The 23,382-nt window shown below is 37.5% G+C and overlaps 1 protein-coding gene across 3 annotated transcripts in view; it reads right to left on the bottom strand.

Moving 5' to 3' along the window:
- Window positions 1-3,801: 3,801 nt before the first annotated feature.
- The window catches only part of ZMPSTE24 (zinc metallopeptidase STE24), a 51,850-nt gene continuing 32,269 nt past the window's right edge, over window positions 3,802-23,382 (bottom strand). For 2 of the 3 annotated variants that reach the window (XM_017672204.3, XM_017672206.3), the window contains 3 exons: window positions 11,034-11,138; window positions 8,265-8,408; window positions 3,802-5,529 (listed from right to left, as the gene is read on the bottom strand). In XM_017672204.3, the coding sequence (XP_017527693.1) occupies window positions 5,305-5,529; window positions 8,265-8,408; window positions 11,034-11,138 (474 nt within the window). In that variant the 3' untranslated portion in view covers window positions 3,802-5,304. Of the gene's footprint in view, window positions 5,530-5,562; window positions 7,117-8,264; window positions 8,409-11,033; window positions 11,139-23,382 lie in introns of those variants that run through there. The other variant, XM_073233698.1, reaches the window with a different exon arrangement.

Raw genomic sequence — 23,382 nt, 5'->3', positions numbered from 1 at the left:
GGGCAGGAACTTTGGTCTCCCTTGTTTGCTGCTCCATTTCCCAGCACATAAAACAGTGCCTGGTGAGGATCTAATAACATGGTGACTACAGTTGATACCACTGATTATAACTGAATTTGTTCAAAGGAAATGTTTGAACAAAGACCTGAAGCAAGTGAGTGGGTGATCTGGGGAAGCAGGTATTTGGGAGAAGAACATCCTTGGAAGAGGGAAAACCCTTGAGGCTGGAGTGAGCCCAGTGTGGTGGAGAAACACCAGAAGGCAGAGTGGCCGGATGGGTGTGCTGAGAGGAGATGGTGGGAGACAAAGGCAGAGGGCTAGGGCTGAGGCAGACTTTACAGGGCCTCATAGGTCACTACGAACTCGGTGGTGGAGACCCAGAGCCCTAGGTCTTAACCCTTAGGTTATACCTTCCCTATTTATCAACCATCCAGAGAGCCAGAGCAGAGAGAGCTCTGACCTGAAGGCAGAGGCAGAGGCTGTTACCTGAGGTGCTGGCCTGCATCATCTTTAACCCTTCTGCCTTCACCCCCAGTCGCTGATTCATCTCCAACCCTGTCCATCTCTCCTTTTCATTGATTTGTTCAGCAAATATTCATTCATTCTATAAATATTGTTCTTAGAATGTAAGCTCTATGAAGGCAGGGGAATTTGTTCTGTTCACTCTGTACCCTCAGAGCCCACAGCAATGTATGATATTTAGCAGGAACTTAATATATGTGAGCTGCAGGAATGCCTGTATTACTCGTGGTAATATCCATATGCTATGGCACTGACACCTCTTGGACCTGGCCCATCTTCCTCTAGCCTCACTTCTCACTCCTAACTCTTGCAATTCCTAAAGCAGCCCAAGTTGTCATGTTTTTGTGCCTGCTGTTCCCTGGAATACCACCCCTCGCCCTTCTTTACCTAGAAGATTCCCATTCCTCTTCCAAACTTAATCATGTACTCTGGCAATCCTCTTCTCATCCCACCTGCCAGCTAGGTTAGGCACTTTGTTTTGTTTTATTTACATCATAGCAATTATGATAAATTATTTATATCATTATTAACAATTATTAACTAGTTAGTGAGTTCTTATTATTAGCAGGTATTATGCAAAGCACCCTGCAAACTAATCTCATTTTATCCTTACAACAGCCCGATGAAGCAGGTATGATCCCCATTCATCATGTTAAAAAATAAAATACCTCTCTCAACCCCACTTCCTCCTACAGCTACTGTCCCATGTTTTTGCTGCTTTTTATGAGGGCCGTCTAATTTGGTGTCTAGCTTACCACACCGTCCTCAGGTCCTTTGCTGATTTCTCATCCCCACTGTCTAAAACCCAGAGTGCCACATGCTTGCTCCTGGGGCCAATTCTTTTTCTCTCACTTCTCTCATGCTTTCATTGAGTTACATGGCTTTAAATTCCATCTCTACATCCCCAAACCAGACCTCTCCCCTTAATTCAATTCATTTATCCAACTGCCTACTCAACATCTCCCCTTAGATAGCTAGCAGGCATCTCAAATATAACATGTCTAAAGCAGCAGAATTCCTGATTTGCTCCTCTAAAATGCCCCCTGATCCTCTCCCTTCTCTATCTCAGTTACTAGCAACTCTGTCCTTTCAGTTATTAAGCCAAATATGCTGGAATCATCCTCTACTTTTTCTCTTATACCCCTCATCTGATCCATTAGCAAATCCTGTTGGCTCAGCCTTCAAAATATGTCTAGAATCAAACCACTTCTCACCACCTCTGCAACTATCACCCCAGTCATCATTTTTGTTTCTTGCTGGAAATACTGAGAGAGCCTCCATACTAGTCTCCCTGCTTGCACCCTTGTTCCTCAACAGAGCCGCCAGAGTGATCCTGTTAAAACTTAGACTATGTCATATCTTGGCCCAAACCCTCCACTGGCTTCTGCTGCACTCTAGGAAAACCCCGGATGGCCTACAATGCCCTGTAAAGTCTGCCTCATCCCTACCCCTCTGAGTTTATTTCCCATCACCTCCTCCCAGCACACCCCATCCGAGCCATTCTGGCCTTGTGGTGTTTCTCCACCACCCTGGGCTCACTTGACTTGAAGGCCTTACCCACTTCCTAGAATGTCCCTCCCCCAAACACCTACTTCCCCAGGATCACCCACTCACTTCCTCCAGATCTTTGTTCAAACATTACCTTAGGTGACGGCTTTTTATGACAGCCCGATTTATACCTGCAACCCTTACATCCCCCACAACACACCCCACAACCCTCCTTTTTCTCCAAGACATGTATCACCATTTAATATGTTTTATATATTTTGACTGTCTATCTCCCTAACAGTAGAATGTAAAATCTGTGAAATGGGGATTTTTCTATCAGTTATTCACTAGAGTATTAATGGCACCTAAAGGAAAGCTTGGTACAGATGGGGCTTAATATTTTCTGACTAAAAAACAGATAGAGAAATGAAGGCTCAGTCAAATCTCTTACCTAAGGTCTTACTAGAAGTGGTATGTTGGATTCTAGAGTCCTGGGTCTTAACTCTTAAGTTGTACCTTCCCTGTTTATCAGCCATCATCCAGCCAGAGGGAACTCTGACCCGAAGGGACAGGCTGTTATCTGAGGTGCCACTTAATCCTGCTCAGTGGGTTTGGGTTGTCCTGGTTTCACAAGTTTTAGAAAACAAAGGGGAATCTTTGTATCTGTCTCTGGTCAAATTGTTCAGGGAAATTCTCCTTCCTGGAAACCATCCTGGATAATAAGAGCCAGAGGTTTCCCTATCCTTATTGTCTGAATAGGGCTACCACATTCCAATATGGATCATTTCTGCCTTCCACCAAACTGTGCTTAGTCAGGCATACAAGTTACTTGCTCACATCACTATGGTCTTGAATCAGAAGTATTTGGATACAAGTTCTCTGTAATTTTCTTTGTATAGCATATAGCACAGAACTTAAGGGTCTCAAGTGGTACCTGGTAAATAAGCTTTCCACTAATGATGATAGACAGTCCAAAGTCAAAACTACATAAAGCATATATGTACAAAAGAATCCAAAGGATTGATGAAAATGACCAAGTGGAAGGCAGCTTCCTCAGGGAGGGGAATACTGCAGAAAGGACTGGGGTGACAGTGACAACAGAAAGGTCAAGGGCAAGTTGGGGCCATCACTGGTACTGAATCACTGAAGCAATCCTAGGAATTTTGCTCCTATCCTAAGTAGAGGTAGAATTTCTTAGTAGCTTTCAGTCTTCAGCTAAGGGCCAAGTCAGATTAAGGGAAAATACACACACAACAGAGACTCTGCCTCCGATTCAGAGACCAACCCTGCTGAGGTCATGCTATTTTATCTCAGTCCTTATCTACTTCATTCGGCCTCCTGCATAGCCACCAATATTAGAATATAGAGTGCCACCTCTTCCCCTCCTTGACTGGCCTGTGTACACCTTCCCCTGAACTGTAGGTGGTTCTGTCAAAACAATCACACATTAGAAAGCTAATTATTGCTGCCAAACTTAAAGAAGACCAAAGAGGCATCTGGAGCAGACCAGACAGGCCCAAGACAATTTGAGCTTATGAAAATCAAGGAGTGGTTTTAAAGGAAGCTTCTGAGGAAACATCAGCAAGAACTGGTAACCTTCCAGAATGGAGCACCTGCAGAGGCCTCTGAGGGGGTGCACGGGAGTGGTGCTGACCTCACTCAGGGTTAGGGCTACTCCTAGTTCCTACCTATCCTTCATGAAGAGCACCCAGTTCCACGAGAGTAATGAATATACATCTAGGTAAAAAATGACACAGAGATTCTGTCAATTAAAGACAAAGTACATCAATCTGCATTGGCAATTTTTAATGTTTCACTTGTGCAGAACTGAAGTTTGCATTTAAAGGCACAGAAGGAAAGAGAGGCAGTTATCACAGCATGAATTCACAGATTAAGGATGCTGGATAAAATCATAGGACTGACTGTTCCTCTTTAGCCTTAGGAAAATAAATAATGCAGTACTAAACTAGATCTTTATTTTTATTATATTTCCATGTAAAGACATCACCCAAATATCAGTTGAGCAAAATAGTTTCTGGCCAGATACCAAGGGTGCACAGTTGATCCCACTTTGGAATAAATACCCAGAAGGTAAGCATTATCAGTGCATGGTGGCTCTAAGCACAAAGTAAGTTCTCATTTAGAATGTGGACAGAGATTTGAGGCAGTGAAACATGCAGCTTTAAAAACCGGAGAAGAAATCTTTCATGAGATTTGTTTTAAAAATAAAAATTATCTTCATATCAAGAACTATTCATTTTTTTAATTAAAAGAACCATTAATTTCCAACATGGAATCAGGCCTGGTTAAATAGAACTTATTATGTACTGATAAAAATTACAAAAATAAAAACCGAAATTCTTCTGTCCTTGAAAAACTATTTTTTCCTGTAATATCATAAAAGAATCATCAGTATTTCATCCTTATGTCTCCTGAAATGTCATTTCTTACTCTTCCCACATTCTTCCACCTAAAAAAGCAAAATCTGCTCAATATAGCAATTTCTAAGTGAAAGGATGCACTATTTATTGAATAAAAGAGTACAAATGAGGGAAAAGCTGAATGTTTTGAAAAACACTAGTTTATCCCTAGTTACCCACTGGATGGAAAGATAGACTGAGATGTTCCTAAAAATAAAAACAAAACCCAATGATTAAAAACATTCTATCCATAATTTCTAACTTCAAAGCACTATTACAAACTCCTATTGGTATGTAGCATGAAGGAACAGAGAAATTTGGTCGAACAGTAAGAGCATACTTCTAACTACTTTCGTTTCAATTACATCAGCCTTACCAGTTATCTTTCTTCCTTATGTAAAACACTGATTGCCATGTTAGATCATAACAGCATGGAAGTAAAAAAATCTCAACTGAGGTCTGAGCACAATGACTGGGGACCACTGTTTCTGCCTTACAGAAAATACTCAGAAGTGATGTTCCTCCTTTAAACATATACTCCCAAACACCTTATATGCAGATTCCATATAAGTGTGTAAATAAAACAAATTCTGTATTTTCCCAAGTAATTTTACAAGTTGATGGTAAATTAGATGTTAAAGATATAACTATGCCTTTAAAAACATTAAGCCTCAAACTTTCATCCAGCATTTTCTTTAAGAAATGGATTGTTAAAATCATTTTTTAAATGAGACATTAAATGTATTTAAATCTGGGCTTCTCTGTACTTTATAATCTCTCTTTAAAAAAAAAAAAGTTTAAAAACATCAAGAGCCAGAACATGCTGCCAGGACAGAAATAATCAGAAATGTCTTCAGTTGCGACCCCTGGCAACTCAGTCTTGTTTTGAGTTTTCCAAAGCTTGAAGTCTCTCTAGGAGTGGAGGATGAGAATAATGCCACATTGAAAACAGCCAGTCAGAAACAGGGAATCCCAAGTTATCTTTGTTTAGTTTGATTAAAGCAGAATATAAGTCTTTGGCCTTCCCAAGTTTCTTGGCAAATGCATCAGCTTGAAACTCAAACCTGCGGCTTAGGACTGTCAGGCAAAAAGAAAGAACCTGAAAAGTAAATAAAAGAGCTTTAAATCACTGCTCACCTCTTTTGTGTCACCGAAGGTTTCATGAGCTAGGACTTTATAGGAAGTTCAGCTCAGGATAAGAGAAAGAGCAGGCCAAAAAAGAAAGATCACTAGTTAACTAGGGAACCTAGGGTGGGGAATTATTACAAATCAAACCTTTTCCCCCAAGCAAACAGAACAGTAACAGATACATATCCAAATGAGTGTTACTCTTACCAAGTATACTAATTTTTGAGGATCTGCCATGTACCAGGCCCTAAGCTAAGGCACTTTACTCTCAAGTAACCCTAAAAGATAATTACTCTTACTCCTGTCTTACAGATGAGGAAGGTAAGTTCAGAGAAGTTAGAGAACATGTTCGAGGTTATACAGCTGGAAGGTGGAAGTGCTGAAATTCTCTGTGACTCCTAGGGTCACGCACACCACCTTGCTCAGAGTCAGAGTTCACTTGCGGTGATTTACATTCAAACTCTTCATGTCTCTTTAAAAAAATTTTTTTTGTTCATTGATTCTACCTTTAAAGGATAACGACAGTCTTCACTGAGGATATAAAAAATATGCTACCGCCTCTGACGGCAATCTCAAAACTGAATTTTCTAAAATGTTCTGAGCTACGGTACCTACCACTGCCAGAATAAATATCCAATCTCTGAATGTGACCATTTCTAAGGGGACAAATCTCCTTTGAAAATATCCATTTCTGAGGGGAAAAGAATTTCTTTGCAGACTGAGATACCACAGGTCAAATGACATGGATTCTATTTCTTATGAAGTACCTCAGCATTAAAACAAACAAACAAAAGTTTTTTAAAAAGTGTCTTTTTGTCACTAGCAAATACAGTTTCAAAATAAAGTTTGGGAGTTCCTGACACCTTCTTAGATAGGTTCAAAACTAATATATGAATTCTGCCTGAAATTTCTTTCCAAATCTTGAATAACTTTTTTGGGATAGGATCATTACCTGGTCCCTAGCTATTTATCTCCTGATTTTAAGTGTTCCAGGCAAACTTACTTTGAATCTCATTGTAACACATAAATAAAAACATAAGCAGATATTCACCTGCACCTATCTGCTCTGCTGCAGGTTTCCAAACTCTTCTTCATAGGGTAATTTCCCCATTTTCCCCAGAAAAATATCTCTTTCCTGTTTTTCCCTCTTACATGCTGACATTAAACAAAAGATCTTTTGTTTAAATATCTAGTCTGGGCTCTCCAGGATTTTTTAAACAGTTGCTAATATCTCTGTGGATTAATCACATTTCCAATTACTCTACTACCCCACATTTATTTAGACATTTTTTGAAGTTAAACTTAACTACTCAATATAAGGAAACAAGCAAAACAGAAAACCCGAAGAGCAGCCCAGTCAGATGCCACAAAGGAAAACCACTGACATTGCCTATGTGGCCTCTATGTGGAATGGACCCTTCCACTCAGTCAGACTCTAGTAACAGTTACTTACTGAGTTTGATTATCTCATTTCCCAGTCTATGGTAGGTTAAAGAGAAGATTAGAAAGATAATGACTGTAACAGAAAGTCGCATTGACAGTAGCAAGGATTATCAGCCTGACAGTGAAGGAAGAGACAAGAAAATTAGTTAAATAAATAAGTAGCCCAACTGCTTAAAAAGCAGAGCAGTGTAGGGTCAATAGTAATATACACAGCTCAGCTCCTTAAGGCATTCCTGAATTGTGACAGAAGACAGAAATGACAACTATCACTAAATGGTGTTCTATAACCCCCCTAATCAGTAACAAACTGCACAAGACATTTTATAAGCATTTTTAGTAAAATAATAAAAACATCTATAATTTAAAGATTAATAGATCTCAGTTCTCTGGAAAATTATGTTTAGTTTCTATGGACAACACTATGCAAATATTTATTCCTCTCCATTTTTCTTTCTTAGTGCCTAACTCCCCCTCTCCCTTTTTGATAGAGAAATAGGATTCATTTAGCTCATCTTAAAATCTTAACTCTACAATCTGTTCTAAGAAAGAATTCTTCTGAATGGGGATATCTCAAAATACTCAATATTATTTCTTGATTTAATTTGGAAGCCTTATTAAATATGACATTTTGCCATCACCACATCTGTTAATACACAGTCTGGTTAAGTTGTGTCTTATCATATGTATTGAGCTCCCTACTGAGCAATCAGAGCAGCACTTCTTTAAAACTTCATGTACCATAACACACCCAATTTTGATTTAGATAGTCTGAGGTGGGACCCTAAGGCTATTTTGAAGCAGGTGGTCAGAGAACACAATCAAAGGAACAGTCATACAGCTTCCCTTAGTTAGCCACACATATACTCAATTAGTATTTGTTTTGTCCCCTCACACAGAAGATTTTTACCCAAGCATTGGTGAAAACGGACATAACAACCTAGAATTGGTGATTTAGGACAAAGTATATTCCAATAGCTGATGGCTCCATCTACCAAGTCTCTGAGGTACATGTTATATATCAAGCTTTTCACCACTTAAGTCTACTTCCCCACAATTTTTTCCCCCTAACAATATTCAAGCATTTATTTGGGCTTGGGTTTTCTGCTACTTCCTTATTCTGGCTGGTAAATCAAGGAACTAAAAGACTTAGTTTCACCTACTTGTTAAATTATAGTTTTGTTTCTTTCTTTTTTCACTGCCCTAAAGATTCTAGATTTGAAATGCCAGGGCATATGTGATATAGTTTTACAGATTATACATTACCTCATTGTAAGGTGAAAAAATAAACTGGAAAATGATCAACAGTCCAATTAGAGTGGGATGGCTGTCATAAAAACCAAATGCAGCAAAAAGCTCCTTTCGACCAATTAATGCAGCAAACAAGAAAAAACACAGGAAAGAATTCACCTACAAAGAGGGACACAAAATTTCTATGTTATTTTTGAGGTGATTTCATTTGCGGGGTCAGAAATACCAAAAAAGTAGAATAGGACATCATGGTGTGATTTTAAGAATGGTGTTAGTGTAATCACAGGAAGTTTTTAGGTAGTTTTATAGTTTAACTTATATTCTAGGAAGGAAAATGAAATTTTCCTAAACATAAAAAATGTGTATTTTTCTATAAGGACAAGGCTTAAGTGGAGCCTCCTAAGACTGAAGGTTTAAAGTGGTCAACAACAATGGAATATTTTCTTAAGGTAAAAAGTTAAACTACTAGAAAGGATTCTAGCTTTGTTTGTACTTGACTGTAATCAGACACAAGGCCTCCCACCTGACCTCAATGTGGAGGCTCCAAGGAAAAAGGCTTCCCTTGAGGACCACTGTACAGCACAGTTAGATCCAAGGAAAAAGATCTATCTTTATCAAAAGAGAAAATCAAAAAATCAAAAGTCTGTACCAAAATATGAGTAAAGGATATTGGAATAAAGTTGGAGAACAAATACCATTCTTTTCCCTTAGCAGATCAAGGTCTTGGAGGCCACATATACCTATGCTGCTCCAGACCATTTATCAGGTCATTTAAAAAGCTGCCAGCTTGAAGTAGGGCTCAGAGCATAAAAAGGCTTGCCAGCTGGCCCTGGATAAAGTGCAAGCCACTCAGTCCTTATGACTCAGTATATCCAGTATGACAAGCTCCAACAGGAAACTTCATTTACAATCAAGGCCCCTAGAGTTATGAGCTATGCATACCACTTTTGTCAAATAACTCTATCCTTCTGAAAAACAACTTTTGGTTTGCTACTGGGCCCTACTAGAGACTGATTCCTGACCATGGGACCCCATGATCCTGCAACTGAGTTGCTCCTTCTGAACTGGATGTTATGTTGATCCACCTAGACAGGAAATTGGTCTGTCCTAAAACACTCCCAACATCAGATGTAAGTGGTACACATGGGATTGGGAACAAACGAAAACATGAAGGCAGAAGTAAGTTAAATGAGCAGGCGGCTCATCCTCCTAGTATGCCAACTTCTGCCACTCTGCCACCCCTCAATCAACCCTGTCTCATGAGGAATTCAACTGACAAGGAAAATTTTGAGCCTATTTTACAAATAACTTAATACAATATGCTGGCACCATCTGAAAGTAGACTGTTGTGGCATTACTGAACCACTATGAGATGGTCCTAGAAGACTGGTAAAAGCAAACACTCTCAATGAGGGGAACTTTGAGTAGTAAATCTCATTGTCCACTCAGTCTGGAAGGAGAGAGGTCCTGAGCTGAGGATATACATACCAGTTCATTGGCGGTGAGCAAAAAATGGTTTGGCTGAATGATCAAAGTAAAGGAACAAAGTAGAGGATTGCTCACAAGGATAGTTGGAAAGGAGGTATACAGAAAAACTTCCAAAATTAGCCCAGAGTATACTTTGGTCTAATGTGAATATTCACCAAGAGCCCACAGAAGAGGAAGTTCTTCTTGGCAAGGTGGAGAAGATACCTACTCTGTGGATGTTAGCCAGTCTCTTTCCCCAAACACTTGGGGACTTGGTCAAGGGGCTCATGAACAAAGTGGCTGAGGTCACAGGGATGGAGTCAGTGCATTAGTCAACAACACAGATATCTCCCATACTGGCTCTTGCAAGTGCTTACGATATCAAAAGAGGCAATCTACCCCGTCTCTGATAAGGTGCCTCAGGGACCAGCCCACCACTTTATGGTAGGTGATCCATTGGACCCCTTCCTTCATGAAAGGGGCACTGATTTTCTTTATTAGGACTGAATGCTTACTTTGAACTTGGATTTGGACTGACTTAAAATGTCTTACTCACTGTCATGTATCCATAAACCATAGCTTCAAGCCAAGGAACTCATTTTTGTACCTAAAGATGTAAGACAAGGGGAAAGCTCTTACAAGGGTTCACAAGTCTTCCTGTGTGAGCCATCACCCAGAACCAGAGGGCCTTTTAGAAAGGTACAAAGACTTACTTAAGACTCAGTTTAGGCCACATATGCTCAGAACTAAATCAACAAGATATAGTGCTATTCTGTCCAAGCCTGAAAACTGTAGTCCTCTGTTGGTTTATAGATATTAATACCCAGAGGAATGTTATAGGAATTGTTATCTTCTTCTTTATATGTACATTTTCCAACTTCTTTTCCGTGGGTGTATAATGACTTTGAAATGAGAAAAACATTTTTAAGAAAGTATTTTAATGTCCAACTTATCTAGGCTCATGCCTTCTGATCTTCAAAGTTCTTATAGCTGAGTGACTATGGAGGTAATGACAATTATGATGATAACAATAAACATTTATATAGTACCTACGACATTCCAGGTACTATTCCAAACTCCTTACATCTATTAACTCATTTGATTCTTACATCAGTCCTATAAGGTCCTATCATTCAACAGGAAATGGAGGCAGGAAGAGGTTAAGGAACTTGCCTGAGGTCACACTGATAGTAAGTCAGGGAGCCATGATGCAAAGCTGGGTAGCCTGGCTACAGAGTCTGTCTTAACCTCTTTACTACATGACCTCTCATGCCTTCTAATTTGACTAACAAAAGAGAATTGTCATTTCAAACTTACCTGGCTAATGATGATATTTTTGACTGTATGCCCCAACTTCCAGTGTCCCAGTTCATGGCCTAGTACAGCAAGCACCTCCTCATTGTTACATCCTTGTTTCTTATTCTGAACAAAGAAAAACTTGAAAATAAATTATCAAAAACCTTCAAAAACTTTATACCTTTAAACCTAGTAAGAGCTCTTCTTAGATTCTAACTTAAGAAAACAATCAGCACTGAAGATAGAATCATGAACAAGATAAATATTCCCTGACTTGATAAGGCTTACAGTCTAATTTAAATTAGAAAGAAGCTGAAAAAAAAACCATAAATCTTTATCAATAAGACAATATTTAGTCATATGACAATCATAGTATAAACCCATTAGGAATGTTTTCAAAGATTATGGTCTGACATGAGGAAATGATTTATTAGATGAAGACAGCAGGAAATAGGAGGTGAGTCCAAGACGGTAGTGTAGAAAGAGCCTGAGCCCCCTCCTCCCACAACCACACTGAATCTACCCCTACACACAGAGCAATTCACCTTGAGGAAGAACTGAGGGCTGAGTGAACACCCTCTGTATACAAGGAGAAATAAAAAGACCACGAAAAAAAAGCAGGAGAGACGTACACACAGTAACAGAGGAAGCCCCACCCCCAGCACGGCCCTGTGGTGGGGAGGGATATCTCTGAGATACTGGAGTGCAGACTTTCCTGCTCAGAGAAAAAGTCATGAGGTGGAGGGTTTAAGCCACCAACTATAACTACAACTGAAAGAAGCTGATTTTCAGAACCTAAGCACCTCCCAAATGGCAGGACCAGAACTGCTGGTGAGCACCATTGTTTGCATTCCCCAAGGACAATGCTAATGTGGACAGGAGCAGGGTGAGTGCCACTGTTTATGTCACCCCTGGCACTGCTAGTATGGACGGGAGCAGGGTGAGTGTTTTTGTTTACATTTCCCCCACACACTGTTAGTGTGGATAGGAACAGGGTAAGCTACATCATGTAAGTTACCCCTGCATATTGCTACTGGGGACAGGAGCAAGTTCAGCGTGAACTCACCATCTTCAGACATGACAGAGGTGGCCTTCTGGCCCACATGCCTGTCAAGATCCAGCACTCCCAGCAAAGTGGCACTAGTGCAATACTCACATAGATTCACCTCACCTGCCCCCTCTCCATCCCTGGCCACCCCATTCACATGGCCCCAGCCCAGTGCCAGTCTGGACCCACACTGCACCCATCCACCCCCAGCCATCCCATTAGCATGGCCCCACTGGTGCCAATCCAGAAGACCCCTAGACCATGCCACACCATCCTGTCACCCAGCCAGAGGGGCCCTGTTCTGCCCACCCAGAAACTCCCTGGACTACATGGGCCTGGATGGCAACCACATATGAGACCCCTGGCCCATGCCCTGGGAGCCCTGGAATCAAGACACTTCCAGCCCACACCCACATGGCTTCCAGCCCACCAACCAAAACTGCCAGGCACATGCCATCTACCAAAGAGACATTCCTACACAAGGCCACACGTTCAAGAACGGGAGAGGTAGACCTTTCACCTAGCCTACAAAAACAAATACAGAAAGTCAAACAAAATGAGGAGACAAAGGAATATGCATGAAACAAAATAACATGACAAAACTTCAGAAGAAGAATTAAATGAAACAGTTAAGCAATCTACCTGACAAGGAGTTTAAATTAGTGGTTATACATATGCTCACCAGATTTGAGAGAAAAGTGGATGAACTCAATGGGAACCTCAACCAAGACACAGAAAAATAAAAAAAGAACCAATCAGAGATGAAGAATACAATAAACAAAATGAAAAATTCACTAGAGGGAATCAACAGCAGATTAGAAGATGCAGAATGAATCAGTGATTTGGAAAACAGAGTAATGGAAAGCACTCAGGTTAAACAGCAGAAAGAAAAAAGAATAGAAGATAGAAAAAAGAAATGACGATAGGTTAAGGGGCTCTGACACAACATCAAATGTCATAATGTTCACACTATAGGAGCCCTATAAGGAGAAGAGAGAGAGAAATGGGTAGAAAACTTATTTAAAGAAATAATAGACGAAAACTTCTCTAACCTAGGGAGGGAAGCAGACATCCACGTACAGGAAGCAGAGACAGCCCTAAACAAGGTAAATCCAAGGAGGTCCACACCAAGACACATCATAATTAAAATGTGAAAGATCAAAGACAAAGAAAGAATCTTAAAATCAGTGACAGAAAAGGAACAAGTTACCTACAAGGGAGACCCCATAAGGCTATCAGCTGATTTTTCAGCAGAAACTCTGCAAGCCAGAAGGGAGTGGCATGATATATTCAAAGTGCTGAAAGAGAAAGACCTCTAAGCAAGAATATTCTACCCAGGCAAGGTTAACAGAATTGAAGGACAGACAATGAGCTTCTCAGATAAATACAGGTTAAAGGAATTCACTACAATTAAACCAGTCTTACAAGAAATGTTAAAGGAGCGTCTTTAAAGAAGAAAAGTAAAGGACATAACTAGAAGCAAGAAAATCACAAAAAGAAAAAGTTTCATTGGAAAAAGCAATCAGATAACAAATATAGCAGACCAATCACTACAAAGCTAGTATGAAGGTTAAAAAACAAAAGTAGTAAAATCAACTACTTCTAAAAATTAGTTAAGGGAATCACTAAATAAAAGGTGTAAAGAAGATATCATATACAAAGAACATGGAGGGGGAGTTAAAAATGTAGTGTCATTAGCATGCATGTGAATTTAAGCAACCATTAACTTAACATATATGTTATATATGTAGGAAGTCATACATAAACCACATGGTAACCACAAACCAAAAACCTGTAATAGACACCAAAAAATAAACAGGAAGGAGTCCAGCCATAACACTAAAGAAAGTCATTACGCACAAGGGAAGAGAGCAGGAAAATAAAAAAGGATCAGAGAAGAACAAAAACAACCAGAAATTGGACTAAATGCTCCAATCAAAAGTCAAAGGGTGACTGAATGGATAAAAAAAATAAGACCCATCTACATGCTGTCTACAAGAAACTCACTTCAGACCTAAAGGCACACACTGACTGAAATGAAGGGTGGAAAAAAATATTCCATGCAAACAGAAATTAAATAAAAAGCTGGATTAGCAATACTTATATCAGATAAAATAATCTTTAAAGCAAAGACTTAATAAGAGACAAAGAAGGGCTCAATCCAGCAAGAAGATATAACAACTGTAAATATCTACACACCCAACAGAGGACCACCTAAATATATAGAGCAAATATTAATACAAATGAAAGGAGAAATTGACAGTAATACAATAATACTAGGGGATTTTTAACACCCCACTTACATCAATGGGCAGACAGATAATCAATAAGGAAACAGTGGATTTGAATAACACATTAGGCCAGATGGACCTAACAGATATATACAGAACATTATATCTAAGAACAGCAGAATACTCAAAACCATCAATAAAACAAAAAGGCAACCTACAGTATGGGAGAATATATTTGTAAGTGATATATCTAATAAAGGGCAAACATCCAAAATACATAAAGAACTCATATGACTCAACACCAAAAAAAACAACCCTCAAAATGGGCAGAGAACCAGAATAGAAATCTTTCCAAAGAAGACATAGAGATAGCCAACAGGCATTGAAAAGATGTTCCACATCACTAATCAGGGAAATGCAAATTAAAATCACAATGAGGCATCACTTCACACCAGTCAGAATGGCCACTATCCAAAAGACAAGGAATAACAAGTGTTGGTGAAGATGTGGCTCTGTTGGTGGGAATGTAAATTGGTATAGCCACTATGGAAAGCAGTACGGAACTTTCTCAAAAAACCAAAAATAGAAATACCATTTGATTCAATAATTCCACTTCTAGGAATTTACCTGAAGAAAACAAAATCTCTGATTCAAAAAGATATATGCACACCTGTTCACTGCTGCATTATTTACAATAACCGAGGAATGGAAGCAACCCGTTCATCAACAGATAAATGGATAAAGAAGACTTGCTACATATATACAACAGAATATTACTTAGCCATAAAAAAGAAAGAAATCCTGCCATTTGCAGCAACATGGATGGACCTACAGGGTATTCTGCTAAGTGAAATAAGCCAGGCAGAGAAAGACAAATACCATATGATTTCACTTATTTGTGGAATATAAAAACAAAACAAAACAAAAAAAAATGAACAAAAGAGCAAAAGACGCAGAGACACTGAAAAAGTGATTGGTGGCAACTAAGAGGGAGGGGTTGGAGAGGGTAGGTGAAAGAGATGAAAGGGATAAAGAGGCACAAATTTTCAATCGTAATATAAATTAGTCTTGGGGATGAATTACACCACAGAGGATATAGCCAATAATTCTGCAATATCTTTCTATGTTGACAGATAGTAACTACACTAGTTGGGATAAGCAAAAAAAAAAAAGAAAAAGAAAAATGGCAGAATACTCATTCTTTTCAAGTGCACACAGAACATTCTCCAGGAATGTTAGGGCACAAAAACAAGTCTTCAGAAATTTAGAAAGACTGAACTCATATCAGGTGTCTTTTCTGACCACAACAGTATGAAATTGGAAATCAATTACAGGAAGAAAACTGGAAAAAACACAAACATGTGGAGGCTCAACAGCATGCTACTAAACAAGACAGTGAATCAACAAAGAAATTAAAAAGGAAATAAAAGAATACTTGGATAATAATGAAAATAGAAATACAACAATGCAAAATCTTTGAGATGCAGCAAAAGCTGTTCTAAGAGGGAAGTTTATAGTGTTATAGGCCTTCCTCAAGAAAAAAGAAAAATCTCAAACTGTTTAACCCTACACCTTAGGAACTAGAAAAGGAATAATAAACAGCCCGAAGTTAGTGGAAGGAAGCAAATAATAAAGATCAGAATGGAAATAAATGAAAGAGAGACTAAAAAAAATACAAAGGATCAATGAAATTAAGAGCTGCTTCTTTAAAAAGATAAACAAGATTGATAAACCTTTAGCTAGACTCATCAAGAAAAGAGAGCAGAATCAAAATCATAAAGAGAAAGAGTTACAACTGACACCACAGAAATACAAGCAGTTATAAGACATTTCTATGAAAAATTATCTGCCAACAAATTGGACAACCTAGAAGGAATAGATATATTCCTAGAAACATGCAATCTCCTAAGACTGAACTAGGAAGAATTAGAAAATCTAAACAGATCAATTATTAGTAACAAACTGGAAGCAATAATCAAAAAACTCCCAACAAACAAAAGTCCATAACCAGATGGCTTCACAGGAGAATTCTACCAAACATTTAAAGAAGAGTTAATACATATCCTTCTCAAACTATTCCAAAAAACTTAAGAGGAAGGAAAGCTTCCAAATTCATTCTTTGAGGCCAGTATCACCTTGATACCAAAACCAGACAAAGACACTACAAAAAAAGAAAACTACAGACCAATATCCCTGATGAACACAGATGTAAAAAATCCTAGACAAAATATTAGCAAACCAAATTGAAAATACATTAGAAGGATCATTCACCATGGCCAAGTAGGATAAATCAGGGATGCAAAGATGGCTCAACACTGCAAAATCAACCAACATGATACACCACATTCACAAAAGGAAGGATAAAAACCATATGGTCATCTCAATACATGCTGAAAAAGCATTTGACAAAATTCAGCATCCATTCATGATAAAAACTCTCAACAAAGTGAATATAGAGGGAACTGATCTCAACATAATAAAGTCCATATATGACAAGTTCACAGCTAACATCATACTCAATGGCAAAAAGATTAAAGCTTTTCCCCTAAGATCAGGAACAAGACAAGGATGTCCACTCTCACAACTTTTATTCAACATAGTTCTAGAAGTCCTAGTCATAGCAATCAGGCAAGAAAAGGAAATAAAACATATCCAAATTGGTAAGGAAGAAATAAAATCACCACTATTTGCAGATGACATGGTACTATATACAGAAAACCCCAAGGACTCCACCAAAAAACTACTAATATTAATAAATGAATTCAGTAAAGTTGCAGGATACAAAATCAATATATATTAATTGACCACACAAATGTGGGTTTATTTCTGGACTCTATTCTGTTCCAGAATATAGAAAAAGACTAAAATACTTAGTAAATTTAGCCATGCAGGTGAAAGACCTATTCTCTAAAAATTGTAAGACACTGATGAAAGAAACTGAAGAAGACACAAATAAGTGGAAAGCTAGTTCATGCTCATGGATAGAAAGAATTAGCATTTTTAAATAGCCATATTGCCCAAGGAAATCTACAGATTCAATGCAATCCCTATCAAAATAACAATGGCATTTTTCACTAAGCTAGAGCAAATAACCCTAAAATTTGTATGGAACCACAAAAGACCCCAAATAGACCAAGCAATCTTGAGAAAGAATAAAGCTAGGGGTGTCACAATCCCTGATTTCAAACTATACTGTAAAGCCACAATAATCAAAACAGAATGATACTGGCACAAGAACAGATATATACACCAATAGAACAGAATAGAGTCCAGAAATAAACCCACATTTGTGTGGTCAATTAATATATGACAAAGGAGGCAAAAATATACAATGGGGAAAAGAAAATCTCTTCAATAAACAATGTTGGGAAAACTGGACAGCTATATGCAAAAGAATGAAATTGGATCACTGTATTATACTATACACAAAAATAAACTCAAAATAGATTAAAGACCTAAATATAAGACCTAAAACCATAAAAGTACTGGAAGAAAACATTCTGGATATGTCTCCCCAGCCAAGAGACACAAAAACAAAAGTAAGCAAGTGGGACTACATCAAACTAAAAAGCTTCTGCACAGCAAAGGAAACCATCAGCAAAATAAAAAAGGCAACTTACTTTATGGAAGACCACATTTGTAAGTGAAGGAGCTAATAACCAAAACAGATAAAGAACTTATGCAACTCAGCACCAAAAAACAAATAATCCAATTTAAAAATGGGCAGAGGACCTAAATCCAATTAAAAAATGGGCAGAGGTCCTAAACAGACATTTGTCCAAAGAAGACATACAGTTGGCCAACAGACACATGAAAAGATACTCAAATCACTAATGATCAGGGAGATGCAAATCAAAACCATAGTGGGTATCACGTCATACCAGTCAGAATGGCTAATACCAACAAGACAAGAAATAACAAGTGTTGACAAAGGTGTGGAGTAAAGGGAACCCTCATACGCTACCAGTGGAATTGTAAATTGGTGCAGCCACTATAGAACACAGTATGGAAGTTTCTCAAAAAACTAAAAATAGAAATATCACATGACCCAGAAATTCTACTTCTGTGAATTTACAACAGGAAAACAAATTTACCCTAAGAAATCAAAATCCAAAGGTCCTACATTTATTGCGGCATTATTTACAATAGCCAAAATGTGGAAACAACCTACATGTCCTTGGATAGATGAATGGATCAAAAAGAAGTGCTGTGCATATACAGTGGAATACTACTAAGCCATTAAAAATAAAGAGACAAATCTTGCCATTTGCAACATGGATGGACCTGAAGGGTATTATGCTAAATGGAATAAATCAGAGAGAGAAAGAGAAATAATGTTATGATTTAACATACATTTACAATTTAAAAAACAAAACAAAAGAACAAATAAACAAAACTGATATTGACTCAAACACAGAGAACAGACTGGTGATTGCCAAAGGGAGAGTGGGAAGGGATGGAATAGATTAAGGGGGGAAAATTAGTGAGAATGTTTGATATCTTGATCTGGGCAATGGTTACACATGAGTGTACATACATGTCAAAATTCATCAAACTGTGCACTAAGATGTGCACATTTTATTATATGTACTTCAATATAAATTTTTTTAATGAAAGCAGGAAACAAAACTAACAATACACGGTATGATTCCCATTATGAGAAAATGTGAATGTATGTAAAAAAATACAGAAAACAGAATATATGTATATAAAATGTCAAGTTTTTCTATATGGTAGAATTACAGTGATATTTAAGTGCTTTATATCTTTCCTATTTTCTAAATTATCTACAAATAAGCACATATAACTTATGACCCCCCCCAAAACACACCACGAATTGCCATTTTATAAATTGAAACTTCCAAGTAGAATGGCAGAAGGAAAATTCGCATCTAATGGTATTCCTCAAAAAATCCCAATGTAACTAGAGTCAAGAGTTTTGTTTTTGTTCTTTTTTTTTAGATACAAGCCCATAAGGGAAGTGGGAAAGGTGACAACAGAAACAGCATTTCGGAAGCAGGAAAGCGGATGACAGATGGTAACAGACTTAGCAGACCAAAGAAAGCTGAATCGTAAGCCAGCAGTGGAGAAAACAATCAGCCTGATCTACATGAGAGTCTTCAAAGGGCTTGGGTACTAACAGCACTAGGTACTTCTGGAACTGGGGGAAAAGAGGAAAGTGGCTAAAGTAAGAATTGGGTGAGAGCTGTTTCAGAAGTGATTAAAGCTACAGATTCCTTCTCCAACTCCACACCAAAAGGCACTCATCCTGGCATAAGCTGCTATTCTCTCTGGATAGGGCAAAAGAAGAGGACCTTTCAACTGGGAGTTTATTACACTAGCAACAGACTGTGTATCCGGTTACCTACTGGTATGGTGTGCTGAATGCTGAGGACTTTCTCTCCAGGTCCAGCCCTCCCTTTCCCCACACTTGACTCCCAGAACACTCTCCTCACTCCAGGCAGAAGATTAGAAGGGTACCCCTGGGAACTCTGAACATTCCACCAGGGAAGACCTAAAGATACAAACACTAGGTTTTCCCCAATGAAAAGCCTACCCAGGTCACCCCACAGTAAGGAGGAGACAACCAAGGATTACCAGATGTATGAGGTAAGCTGTTAAAGATGGAAGACCAGATTCAGAAAAAAAAGCAATATGGGAGAAACAGAAAATATATAAGGAGAAAATTTAGAGAGGTAAGATTCATGTAAAAGCAAGAGGATGCTATAAAAATGGAAAATACAGAGAAAAATCATTATTTGAAATTAAAGCTTAATGGAAGGATTAGAAGATGATAAGGGAATCTCCAGAAATAAGAAGAGACAGAGACACAGAAATAGGTGGGAGAAAAGATAAGAAGGTTCAGCATAAGAAATCCAACACTCAAATAATAGGAGCTCTGAAAACATGGAATAGAAAAACTGGAGGAGGAAATCATCAACAGAATAATTTCAGAAAGTTTCCTACAATCAAAGAACCTCAATTTCCAGATTAAAAGGACCCAATGCATATTCAGCCCAATGGATAAAAAGAGACCCACATAATGAAAATTTCAGAACACTAAGACAGAGAAAGGATCCAACAAGTACCCAGAAGAACAAAATACAGTTAATATACTAAGAATCAGTAATCTGGATGGCTTCAGGCACTTCATCAGCAGTGTTTGGAATCAAGAGGACAATGGAACAATGCCTTCACAAACCTGAAAAGGAAAAGTATTTCCAATCTAGAAATTAGCTCACTTCTATGTGCCCAGATTTTCTCATCTATAAAGAGGTAATAAGAATATTTATCTCATATAGTAGTTGTGATGTATAAATGAGATAAACTATTTAGCACACAGAGCATGGTACATAGTCACTGTTTAAGAAATGCTAGCAACTTTTGTTATTTTTCTCATCTTTTCTGGCCCTGTCTTTATATGTGTTGAAGAGTAGTATACACTATTATATGTTCCATCTCTTTGTCTCTTGGTGCTATATTCTATAATTTCTTCAGCTCTACACTAAGTTCACTAATTCTTTCTTTATATATATATATATATATATATATATATATATATATATGTATTCTGTTCTTTAACCAGTCCATTGTGTTTTAAATTTAAAGCTCTACTTGGTTTTTTTCAAATCAATCTGGTAATTTCTGGTAGTATTTCTTGATCACTCCTCATATTCTTAGTTCCTTATGTGTATAAATTTGTTGAAGAAAAAGAAAACCACAGAGACGATAAGTGAAAAACCTCAGATTTGAAGCCAAATAGTCTGATGCCAGAGCCCTGTGCTTTCAACATTTAAACAACTATGAATGTAAAAGTAAGTTATTCAACATTCATCAATCTATAAAATAAATAATTTTAGTTGACACATAGGTGATATAATTTGTAATTTGCAAATAATATGTAATTTGCATAGTATTAAGAGTACTGCAAAATAATTAAACAATAGTATGTGGTCATACCAGTGACGAAACATAATGTTTACAAAGCCAAATAAAATTCTGTTTACAAGCCTTCCAGATTCAATGTAAATAGTGCCAAGACACAATGAACAATTTAATTTTACACACACACTTTAACATGCACACACACACATTCACTCACCAAGACACACACAAACCCAGACACCTGCCTCTTGACCGTTACTAACTAGACAGTCTGAAAAACTCTCAAACATCTAAAAATGCTTAATAAGTTATAACAAATATCTTTTTAAACATATAGTTTAGTTCATAAAAAAAAAAATAAGGAAAAGCCAAAGGTGAGGAGGTGAAATTGAGATCCTTTGCATAAATCCATGGAGGGCTATATTCTGAGTCAAAGAGTGAGCTAGAAAAAAAATACCCAACTTATTGGTGGCAAAATAACCCAGCTGAGTCAAGTCTCACCTGAAGTAGAAAGAAAAGTATCCTATTAAAATTCAAAATCATTATTTGCATGGTCCAGAAGATCCCAAGCTGAGATGTTCAAGTACTTCTGGTTTGGTAGCACTGGAGACAAATGACAGAAGCCAATCAAATCCTCTATCGAATACTCTACCCTAAACCCAGACCCCTCGGGTCCCTACAAATTAAGATCAGTAACATACTATAAGCTCACAAAAATTACCAAACACTTCAGAAAACAAGCCACAATAAGGAAGACTTAGCATAGACAATAAAGAGCAGCATTCAGCTCTATAAGACTTCAGATAATGGAATTATCAGATACAAATATCAAAAAACATATTTATACAAATAAAGGAACTAAGAACATGAGGAAATAATAAAAGTCTACCAGGAATGACCAGACTGATTTGAAAAAGAACCAAATAAAACTTTACATTAAAACACAATGAAAAAAATTAAAAAATAAATAATAAAACACAATGGAGTGGTTAAAGAACAGATTAAATATATATAAAGAATGAGTGAACTGAATGGAGAGCTGAAGAAATTACAGATTGCAGCCCTTAAAGACAAAGAGATGGAAAATAAAAGAGTGGTTACTACTCTTATAACACACAGAATGGGAGACAGAATGAGATGGTATAACATTCATCTAATTGGAATTCCAGAAAGATAGACTGGACAGATGGGAGAGAAACAATACTCAAAGATATAACGGCCAAGAATTTTCAAAACTTCAGAAGAAACATGAGTCCTTAGCTTTAGGAACCATAGTATATTCCAAGGAGGACTGAGATAAGTAAGTCCACACCTGCAGAACAGTAAAATCAAAGAGAAATCTTAAGATCAATCGGAGAAAACTAAAAAGAAATGACACTAAGCTCAAAGCACACATTTTCAACAGGGGCCAAGTAAGAACACAAGGCACAGTATCTTTAAAATACTAAGAAAAATAGCTAAAAAAAGCTAGTCAATCTTGAACTCCAATAATGAGAGTGAAATAAAAACAAAAACAGAAATTTACCAAAAAATCTCCAAAATTTGTATTTCTGGAAGGAGTTATTTCTAAAAGGAAGGTATGATATGAATAAGGAATGGTAAACAGGTAAGTACACGAGATCTAATTAAAGAATGTAGAAAATAATAATACGAATTGGGGGTTAAGAATTAAACAAGATAATAAAACCAAAGTAAGGTCCCTGGATTGTTCATGAAGCAGTGAAATTACTGCATATTTTAAGATTTTAGGTTATGTGGGCATGCTTGATTCTTTTTTATTATTAAGGTATTATTGATATACATTCTTATGAAGGTATCATATGAAAAAACAATGTGGTTACTACATTTAACCATATTATCAAGTCCCCACCCATACCCTAATGCAGTCACTGTCCATCAGTGTAGTAAGATGGGCAGGCTTGATTTTTAATAGCAATCATTGAAAGAATAGTCATACAAGGACCTCCAAATCTGACTAACAACCCAAATGGGATTTCAGAACTCAGTTATTTCTGAAAAAAAAAGCGCAGAAGGGTGTATGTATAAATGTATGTATGTATGTATGTATGCATGTATGTATGTATGTATGTTTGGGGGTCAGGGTGGGGATAGAGAAAGGATAGAGAAAAAGAGCTTAAGATAATATGGTAGAAATCAATCAAAATATGTTAGTAATCACAACACATAGAAATGAATTAAGTTTGTC

Source organism: Manis javanica, chromosome 4, assembly GCF_040802235.1.
Source record: "Manis javanica isolate MJ-LG chromosome 4, MJ_LKY, whole genome shotgun sequence".
Lineage (NCBI taxonomy): Eukaryota > Metazoa > Chordata > Mammalia > Pholidota > Manidae > Manis > Manis javanica.
Note: the sequence above shows the minus strand (reverse complement) of the source record. Positions and strands in the feature narration are given on the sequence as shown.